The following is a 9,475-nucleotide window of genomic DNA, read 5'->3' on the forward strand; positions in this document are numbered from 1 at the left end:
TATATATATATATAATAATTAATTTTGTGTTATCTCTACAATGTTTAATGTAGACAGCAGCGCCATAATTTTCTGCAAATAATATTATTATTAATTAAATCATGCAGTGTATTTATGGTATAATGTATTTTAGTGCACAATGTATATATAATTATATTGTATACTATATTATATTATTATATATAACTCTTTAATGTCCTAAAATATTCTTTCCTAACTAAAAATGAACAAAAAAATTGTTTTCAGTGCCAGAATTCATCTTTGTAATTATGTAAACAATACAACCTTTTTCAGCTAATATAACATTGTCACATGATCCGAACAACAATTACAATAACAATTTCAACTTATGTATTTATTTTTATTCATTTTAATTTTAGTCATAGCCTCATTGTCTGTAATTATAAAATGTTTGTAATATATATTTAAAAGTTTTCACTGTATGTTTAAAAGTTTATTTATATATATATATATATATATATATATATATACACAGTATATACCGTATTGGCCCGAATATAAGACGACCCTGATTATAAGATGACCCCCCTTTTTCCAGATATTCCTTTTGGAAAAAGGCTTTTTAAAAACCAAATGTAAAACACATTTTGTCTTCAATTATTTTCATATTGCATATTTTTCCTATTTTAATTTTTGTTTTGAAAGTATGGTAAAAACTGGTAAAATGTACCAACAATTACATCAAAAAAATATACACTTTTTGATATACCATAAAAAAAAAAAACAGGTATCCAATCTGAATTAGGACATTTAGGCTATCCATCTAATAGTAGCCTACCAAAATCTTATTAACAGTAGAAGTTAAATCTTACTGTAGTCTTCAAATCTGGGTACTGTCTTACGTTTTAAAATCACAAAGAGAGTTTGGTCCCATCAGGCTAACGTGACAGTCACGACTCATGCAGCTGTAAGCTTTTCTTTTTCTTTTGTTTTTGTTTTTACTCGCAATCTTTACAACACGCATTACATTACGTATTTCATGGCACACTCGTTTTATGCGTATTTGGCGCTGTGGATGTATTATTGACATGTCAAAGTCTAGACCCTGAATACAGGTGCATCTCAATAAATTAGAATGTCGTGGAAAAGTTCATTTATTTCAGTCATTCAACTCAAATTGTGAAACTCGTGTATTAAATAAATTCAATGCACACAGACTGAAGTAGTTTAAGTCTTTGGTTCTTTTAATTGTGATGATTTTGGCTCACATTTAACAAAAACCCACCAATTCACTACCTCAACAAATTAGAATATGGTGACATGCCAATCAGCTAATCAACTCAAAACTGAAAGGAATCTCACTTTTCTGGTGGATTCGGGGTCGTTCTTCTGTGACACTTTGAAATGGTGAACAGTGTCATCAAAGCACCTGACTGTGAAATAGCAGTTATCTTTCGCTTTAATCTGAAAGTTGGAAAGAAAAGCAGTTTGAGAAATCCTGTTAACAATCCAACAAAACATGAATCAGCATTTTGTTCATTGCTGATAAATCATCAAATGAATCTTACCAAGCTCTGCGCTTGTGTTAGCGGTTTGCAACCTTGCCGGTGAGTGTTTGAATCTGCATCTGACCTTGAGGAGTTAAAAAAAAAATGAATGAAAAGTTACTGGGAAAAAGGTTTTCAAATATTTATTTCTGCACATTTTGAAAATCCATTTTTTTAGGTAATTTCCTATCATTAAAAAATATTATATATTATGACCTTGAAGAGTTACACTACAATAAATTATTTTTTTCAAATTTTGCAAAATAAGTCTTTAATTTTTGCAATTTATTTATCATTAAATTGTATTATATATTATAACCATGATGGTTTAAAAAAAGGATGAAACTTCACAATAAAAAACGACAGTTTTCAAATATTTATTTCTTTGAATTTTGCTAAATAACTCTTTAATTTAAGAAATTTTACTGTCATATTTTATTATTTATTATGACACCAATAAATATATACTAATAAATACACATATATATATATATATATATATATATATACATATATTGAGCTAAAAAGGATGAAACGTTACAATAAAAACAGTTTTCAAAGAAAAATTCTGCAAATTTTAAGCAACTTTAAGCAATTTTGCTATCATAAAATTGTATTATATATTATGACATTAAATTAAAAAATGAAACATTACAATAAAAAACAAATTCTGTAGATTTTGCAAAACAAGTCTTTAAGCAATTTTTTTTAACATTACATTTTATTATATATTATGACCTTGAGTTAAAAAAATATTGTAAATGTACAATTTTACAGTATTTATTTTCTTCACATATGAAACATTCCAAAAAATGTGAAGTTTTACAACATTTATCTCTGCACATTTTGCAAAATGAGTCTTTAACTCCAGCAATTTTACTATCATTACATTCTATTATATATTATACATTTATTTCAATTATAGCATCACATTTTGGGAATAGAGGCAGATACTCACCGTTTAGGGTACCATGACAAGACTCCATCCAGAAGAACTACCCAGTAGGAGCGCCAGCCAAAAAACCTTGAGCTCTGAAATAAAAATATAAAAGAAAATTAAATACATAAAAAAAAGAAAATCAATAAAAATAAATAATAACAAATAAATTCTTTTTCAAAATATGTCTACTATAGTTATAGATTTTGATAAAGCATACCTTCCAAAGAGGCCCCTCGAACATTTTAACATGTCGCGTCATACCCTATAGGATGAAAGTGTCGTAACAATGAAACCAAATTCACAAAAAAAGGCTACACCATCATAAATAAGTGTAAAATCTGCAAAACATCAGTGTTATGATATGGTGATGGACAAGGTATTTTTGAAATACATATATTTTTGTGACATCGTTACATCAGAACTGTCCAATTAACCTACTTTCATAACATTTCCTGTAATGATCTGCTTCATTTCTGCATCGTTCGCCAAATCAAAAACAGTCTGATCTAAAAACAAATGAGAAACAAAAATGCAAAAAATTAATCAACATGTATCAGGCAACCACAAAAAGTCAGAGGTCATTCAAATATAAAACAAACAAAAAAAATTCATGTCGTTATTCTGTTTTATTTTAATAATTGTAATGTTTCATATATATTTGTAGTTGTACTAAAATAGTCAAAATATGACTATGACAGTAACGAAACTAAAACAATGAAAACAACAGCGGATTGAGAAAATATTGCCCTGGCGACAAACACAACAGTGTTGAATGCTTTGAAACATGACGCTACAATAAGGTGGAGCTCACTACCGATTTTGTTCTTGATGTTGGGGTTGGCCTTGTGTTGCAGGAGTTTGACGGCGCACTGTTTCTGGCCTCTGTAAGCGGTGCAGTGCAGCGGCGTGTTGCCCAACAAGTCTGTGCAGCTTATGTTTGGGGGTTTCTTCATGTTTAGCTACACGAAGAACAAGATCAGACATTACAACTGCTCAAAGTGGTTTAGCGACAGGGTAGAACAACAAGTAGTTAGCAAGGTAACCAGTCTTGTGAGGGTAGATATGGCTCCTTCCCGCGCCGCCTCCAGCAGCTGCTCCTCTAGTTTCCTCTCTTCAGTCCTCTCAGCAGCTAGAAGGTAAAAAATTGAATGGTAATAATTTAGTGATCATTCAGCAGACTTTATCCAAAACACGTTCAGTACGATTTCATGCACTTTCAGCACGCTTACCCTCCAACATGCTTTTAATCTCAGCACTCTGGGTAATGTCTTTAGGTATCTGGGCCATGCCATTGATGACAGAAGCGCAAGCGTCGTACTGAAGAAGCAACATTACAACCTCCTAAACCGCAAAACCAGCATTCAGAGTCCAATCAGCGTTCGGCTTTCAGTATCCAGTCAGTATTACCATTCAGGTGAGTAGTTACTGTATGTCAGTGATTTAAGGCTGCACACATTCATATGGCTCAACAGTATAGCACTTCTATTAGAGATTGCCCAAAAATGCCTTTTATGACCGATACTGCTAACCGATAGCCAATGTGCACAATGTGTGATTTTTAATTGATTTATTTTAAATTTTTGATACAATAATAATAATAATGATGATGATAATGATTATTAGACTACACCAATAAAAACATAAATCATTATGATATTATTATGATAAACCATTATAAATTATTATTAATAATTATATTATTTGAAAATATTCAAATGTAATCAAAATATTAGATAACTTCAATTAAAACCATAAAAAAAATGTCATTACTTGACATTAAATAAACATAATTTTTATATATATATAAACCAGCTCGTCGCCAAAGCAACATTTCTCCTTTTAAATTATTGTTGTTAATTATGTCAAGTTGATTTGTGATCTCAGAGGTTGCAAATTTATTTTACATCTTTAATTTAAAACATTACTTACCTGTAAAAAACGTTTACAATTATCAAAGACATACAGGAAACAAATGTTTCTGTAATACCATTGTTGGCTGCATTTCTTTTTTTTTTTATATTAGTCAAACTGATTATCAGTCTATCTAGCTAATATCTAATATCTAGTGCATGAACATGTATGATACCATTAATGCATACTTTTCTCCCAGTGAATGCTGCTTTATGGAGAGGTGTGTCTCCGACATTATTTGGCAAATTAACATCTGCTCCAGCCTGTAAGAAGCACAGATGAGTAACAATTAAACATTAAAATACCAAGCGCAAATTCTACTCTGAAACATACCAGTGCACACATATATGAGAATATAAAAGGCTGAGATGATCGATACCTTCAGTAAGGCCTCAACAACATCTCTGTGTCCAAAGTAGCAGGCCAGATGAAGAGGAGTCCATCCATGATTAGATTTGCTCTTGCCTGAAACAACGTAACGCTGTTAGAAGTACTCCAATATGTCTAGAAACATTCAAGTGGTCAATAGAAACCTAATGAAGTGTTCTACCCTTGCAGTTGATGTCGATTTTGGCCTCCTCCTTTATCTTGGACATCAAAAGCTTTTGGATTCCTTCTAGGTTGCCGTTCCTAGAATCCCTGAGGAACTGCTCCTCCGGGTCCAGCTCCTCCATGACTTTATGAACAATTTTTTAAAAAAGCATTAAAAACCATAAATCAGAGCCTTGAGTAACAGAGTAAGTGCAGTGTATCTAAAAGTCATTTAATATTCCAGGAAATATATAAAGGCAGATTATTTGAAACATCTGCCATGTGATTTCCTTGTTTAGACTGGAGGAAAGCATTTAAAAGCCATAAACAGAGCAGAACCGTTTAGTGACGTCATCAGAAATACCCTCATAATAAAGGTCTGGTGGAAAAGCACCAAAGAAAACCTGACAAAAATAAATCCTAAGCAGGTTAACCCTATAAAGCCTAGTGCATCATATTTGATAGGGAAATTATCAACATGATCAAAACTATATTCCTTCTGTCATATGACTGATAGTTTATACTTTTTTAGCAAGTAAAAGGCCTTTTCTAAAAATGTCCATTCTAAAAACTTATTTCAGCTCATGATACACGTGTCTTTTAACTGTGAAATCTTTTCTGATTTTTATGTCGTAAATGTAAGAGAAACTTATGAAGGTACTGTAACTGTTAGCAATATTTCAAGATGAACACCCGCTGGACTGAAACAGGTGTTACTTGAGTATCCATAAATCACGTTAAAATGCAAGGATCAAATATGACGCATCATGTTTTTGAGGAACATTTATTCATTCATCTCTCAAGCATCTTTGTATTGCATTGCATTATGTTTTTTCCCTCACAATAAAACTGACAGAGCTTTGATCGTAAACAAAGCATTTAAATTGCACGAGTGACAACTGATATTTATTCGTGTTTTATGTAAGTGTCTGCTATACTGTTATAAAGATCTCATTGATTTACATTAGCTATCAGAATTACATCTTCACTTTTTGGCCATATAAAGATCAGCAACTGCAAATTTAATATCTTTCCTCAGAGTGTAGGTGTTTTTTCTCCCTCAAGTATGAGCTCCACATCCTTATTATGATATGAGAATAAAAAGCCTGATACTCAACAAAGACACATATGCACGCTTTTTCTTTTTAGATTTCGCCTAAAGAATCAAACTGCTCCACTTAAAAAAAAAAAAAAAAAAAAAAAAATTTGATGACAATTATTATTGTCATTATGTTTTCAGACTTTATAGGGTTAATATGTTGGACACTGAAGCAACCAAGCATATGATGCAATTTCAATTTTTCCTTTCTCTTTGGAGTGTTACAAGCTCTTGGTGCATAAAGAAGATCTGTAAAGTTGCAAAGACTAAAGTCTCAAATCCAAAGAGATATTCTTTATAAAAGTTTAGAGTCAACCACGCCTACCTAAAACGGCTCGTTCTAACACGCCCCCACATGTCTACATCACGATGTGGGAAGATTTGCATTGCGCTGCCCAAATGTTCACGCAAAGAAAGAAGGCGCAACTTTTATTCTCGCTGTAGTATTGTTGCTGCCGCCGCCGTCATGTCGTGAAGACGCTGTGTGTTTCGTTATGAAAGCGAAACTACTTTGTTTGGTCTTCCAAAAGAGGACACGACTAGAAATCAGTGGTTAAGTTGTATTTACAACACTGTTCCAGAACAGTTCAACCCAAATATTCAGATGTGTGCTGCGCATTTTATGGAGGGCGAGGACTGTTTCCTGGAGAGTATCCTACAATGCCGGTGTTCCGGTGAATTCAGTTCCCGTTTCCCGGCGCGCATGCTGACCCTATATGGTCTATGATGCTGACAAATAATGCTGACTCACAGCCTGTAAGTACGTTTTCACATTTAAAGGATTTGCCACTGATGATTCAAACGCGAGTTTTGAGCAGTGTAGTGTAGCGCTTGTTGTTTGTCGTTTCTCCGATCACAAATGCAGAGATGTTTTTATGTTTAAGCAGCGAGATGCAACGCAACACGTAAAAAGACAGTATAAGTCATTATAATCAGTAATTATGTCCCCAATGGACGCAACAAATGCCTTGTTTATAATGGGTTTTAATGTTTTTGTCTCGTCGCTCCGGCCGAACAGGGCATCACAATATGGTAAGGGGCGTAACATTTCTGTCACACGCTTGAGGTATTCGGCCAATCACAACGCACTGGATACCTGGCCAATCAGAGCACACCTCGCTTTTCAGCCTGATGAGCTTTGTAAAAATCGACGGGGGGCATAGAGGAGAAACAATAAATAGGGCTGCATGATAAATCAAAATGGAATCGAGATCGCGATTCGACAGAAGCTGTGATTGTCATGGGTATCTTTCAGTGAAGCACGGTTCTGTGATCAGCAGTAAATCTCCATCCAAAGGCCATCTCTCGCGCTGAAACTCCAAATACGCCTCGCAGAAGAAACCCAGAAAATGCCTATCGCTGCAGCTGAATAAACAGAAGATTCAACTGCTTTCATTGATTCAACGTGACTAATAAACACACGACTACGGCAATATACGGTTTTATCTGAGTTCTTATTATTATAATTTTCATTAAAATAAAGTATATTTATAATGCAATGCCTTTATCACTGCTTAAATACTATGAAATATGTTGCTTGCCTTATTCTATGTAAGAAGCCACATCATCTCACAGAAGGATTTATTTCAAACACTCGACTGACGTTATGAAGTGAGTTTGGAGTAAAAATATGTTATTAAATGTGGTATTTTCACGTGCTTTCAGGTGGAGCAGCATTTACTTCACAGAGCATTGTCATTATCGCGAATGATTTCAGAATCGCATATAAAATAGTCTGCGATTTTTTTCGTAACTTGTCAGTGAACTACGGCTATGTGTAGTAAATGCTGCTCCATCTGAAAGCATGTGATGATGATTTCCTGCTGATTACAGAACCGGTTTTTTAACAAAATGCGCATGACAATCGCATTCGATTAATCGTGCAGCCCTACCAATAATGTACATTATGTGGAAAATAATGTTTTTTTAACCTTAAACCGCATAAACACATTTCATTACACCAAATACACAAAATAATGTTCTTTCTAGCAACGTCATATGACCCCTTTAACGCAATAACCGTTTGGTAAACCATAAAGCTTTCTTTGTTCTGAATGTAGGTCAGTACGCTAAAAGAAAGATGTAATATACGTTTAAGAGCTGAACTTGGACTAACCCACAACTTAAGTGAATAAAAAAAAAGTTACAAATGATGCGCATTAGTGTTTCCACTATCACCTGAATACATCAAATTCCAAAAGCTGAGCGAACGGTCAGTCATTTCTAGGAAAGAACTTGTTACACCACAAAGTTATGATAGCGCGGTGCTTTTCTATGTCTATAATGGTTGTAAATGACTTGAGAGCTAATGGAAGATAAACTCCAGCAGTACAGCAAGAACAAAGTGAAGTCAACTGTCATGTGACTTTCTGGACCTCTCAAGCCTTGATACAAACTTGTCTGAGCAAAACATCACCAGGACTGTTCAACTTGATCAACCTTGTCTGCATTTGATTGCTTCATATCTGTCGGAGCAGTGACTTCATGAGAACTGAGACATAAAACGATAAAACTAGCTGACCCTTCTGAAGAGTATCGAAGATTGTTTCTATACATTGAATCTTTTAGTTTATCTACTTGCGAATATCGGAGGTATTCATCAGGAAGTGGGTTTATTGGTCATGAGCTGCAGTCAAAAATAAAATATATAAAAAAAACTAATAAAATCCAGATGAATTACATAAATCACTGTGTGTGTGTGTGTGTGTATATATATATATATATATATATATATATATATATAAATATGTTCATGCCTTGTCAAGTCTGTTCATGCCTAGTCAAGTCAAGTCAAGTCTGTTCATGTCAAGTCAAGTCACGTATTATTGTTTGGATGTTTGGATCACACTGTAAATAAACTGCACTTGGGTTCTCACTACGCTCGCCTTCAGTGGACTTATTCGTTACAGAATACACGACCAGCAAAAAATTAACCCAGCAGTTGTTTGCCTTCTGAGCCTTCGTCAGGGAAGTCGGACCATAGAGGACTATGTGGAGGACTTTTGTGGACTGTGCCATTTGGTGGCTTTTAATGATGTGGCCCTTAAGGACATTTTTCGAGTGGGTTTAAATGAACCCATTCGTTCTCAGTTGCCTGGGGGAAAGATTTGTTGGTCACTGGAAAAATATATTGACTTTGCCTTGTTGCTGGCTAATTCACCATTCACTGTAGGTGTCATGGAGGAGGAACATGACACTTCCCAAAAGTCTGTTCACGTCATGCCTGCCAAGCCAAAGTCTGCTCACATCATGTCTGCCAAGCCACAGCCTGCTCACGTCATGTCTGCTACGCCAAAGCCTCTCTGCCTGCCCTTCCTGTAATGGCGGTCGCCATTTTGAGCGTGTGGGCTTCACACTGCGCTCCAGAGTCCTCTCCTGACCACGAGTCTGCCCCAGTGGCCTCTCCTGCCTATGAGTCTGTCCCTGAGGCCTTTCCTATCCATGAGTCTGCACCAAGGGCCTTTCCTGTGCATGAATCCGCTGCAG

The 9,475-nt window shown here is 34.7% G+C and overlaps 1 protein-coding gene across 1 annotated transcript in view; it reads right to left on the minus strand.

The window, feature by feature from the left end:
- LOC107588109 (oxysterol-binding protein-related protein 1-like) overlaps positions 1–9,475 on the minus strand; it is a 21,545-nt gene that overhangs the window by 11,062 nt on the left and 1,008 nt on the right. Inside the window, exons 2-12 of the mRNA XM_016276119.1 lie at positions 4,910–5,035; positions 4,739–4,824; positions 4,548–4,622; positions 3,678–3,789; positions 3,492–3,577; positions 3,263–3,407; positions 2,887–2,954; positions 2,666–2,710; positions 2,467–2,540; positions 1,530–1,593; positions 1,324–1,425 (exon numbers count right to left, since the gene is read on the minus strand). Of these exons, the coding sequence (XP_016131605.1) occupies positions 1,324–1,425; positions 1,530–1,593; positions 2,467–2,540; positions 2,666–2,710; positions 2,887–2,954; positions 3,263–3,407; positions 3,492–3,577; positions 3,678–3,789; positions 4,548–4,622; positions 4,739–4,824; positions 4,910–5,033 (981 nt within the window). The 5' untranslated portion in view covers positions 5,034–5,035. The remainder of the gene's footprint in view (positions 1–1,323; positions 1,426–1,529; positions 1,594–2,466; positions 2,541–2,665; positions 2,711–2,886; positions 2,955–3,262; positions 3,408–3,491; positions 3,578–3,677; positions 3,790–4,547; positions 4,623–4,738; positions 4,825–4,909; positions 5,036–9,475) is intronic.

Source organism: Sinocyclocheilus grahami, unplaced genomic scaffold (genome assembly GCF_001515645.1).
Source record: "Sinocyclocheilus grahami isolate Dianchi unplaced genomic scaffold, SAMN03320097.WGS_v1.1 scaffold98.1, whole genome shotgun sequence".
In the NCBI taxonomy this organism is placed as follows: domain Eukaryota; kingdom Metazoa; phylum Chordata; class Actinopteri; order Cypriniformes; family Cyprinidae; genus Sinocyclocheilus; species Sinocyclocheilus grahami.